The sequence below is a fragment of the Galeopterus variegatus genome, unplaced genomic scaffold, assembly GCF_000696425.1.
Source record: "Galeopterus variegatus unplaced genomic scaffold, G_variegatus-3.0.2 Scaffold6044, whole genome shotgun sequence".
Taxonomy (NCBI): Eukaryota; Metazoa; Chordata; class Mammalia; order Dermoptera; family Cynocephalidae; genus Galeopterus; species Galeopterus variegatus.
The window spans coordinates 26,825-27,632 of NW_007732155.1; the positions used below are offsets into that span (position 1 = coordinate 26,825).

The 808-nt window shown below is 35.9% G+C and overlaps 1 protein-coding gene across 1 annotated transcript; it reads left to right on the forward strand.

The window, feature by feature from the left end:
• The first annotated feature begins 242 nt into the window (after positions 1 to 242).
• USMG5 (up-regulated during skeletal muscle growth 5 homolog (mouse)) lies at positions 243 to 603 on the forward strand. Its single transcript, XM_008590368.1, has one exon. The coding sequence runs from the start codon at positions 326 to 328 to the stop codon at positions 500 to 502; it is 177 nt and encodes a 58-aa protein (XP_008588590.1). The 5' UTR covers positions 243 to 325; the 3' UTR covers positions 503 to 603.
• The last annotated feature ends 205 nt before the right edge of the window (positions 604 to 808 follow it).

Below are 808 nucleotides of genomic sequence, written 5' to 3' on the forward strand. Positions count from 1 at the left end.
GAAAAACACTCTTAGAGTTGATAAACAATTTTAGCAAAGTTGAAGGATACAAAATCAATATGCAAAAATTAGTAGCACTTTTATTCTCCAACAATGAACTAGCAGAAAATGAAATCAAGGAAAGCAAGCCCATATACAATAGTCACACACACAAAATAAAATACCTAGGAACCAACCAAGGAGGTGAAAGATCTCTAAAATAAGAACTACAAATCACTACTGATAAAAATTAAAGAGGAGGCCTTCTTCCGGTCGGGCCGAGGGGCGGCTGTGTACGTTGAAGGACACCGGCTGTGGAATTTGTGGTTTTGGCCAGATTGAAATCATGGCAGGTGCAGAAAATGATGCCCAATTCCAGTTCACTGGTATTAAAAAGTATTTCAACTCTCACACTCTTACAGGTAGAATGAACTGTGTACTGGCCACATATGGAAGCATTGCTTTGATAATCTTATATTTCAAGTTAAGGTCTAAAAAAACTCCAGCTGTGAAAGCAACATAAATGGATTTTAAACTGACCTCACCTGTTAAGTTCCCATGCCTGGAGAAGCTATTGTCAACTCATCCTGTGATAGTCAATTTGTACAATAAATTATGAACCTGAAAAAAAAAAATTAAAGAGGAAACAAAAATATTGACAGACGTTCTTTGCTCCTGGAATGCAAGAATTAACATTGTGAAAATGTCCATATTACCCAAAGCAATCTACAGATTCAGTGCAATTCCCATCAAAATACCAAAGATATTTTTCACAGAGATAGAAAAACAATTCTAACATTCATATGAAAGAACAAAGGACCCTGAATAG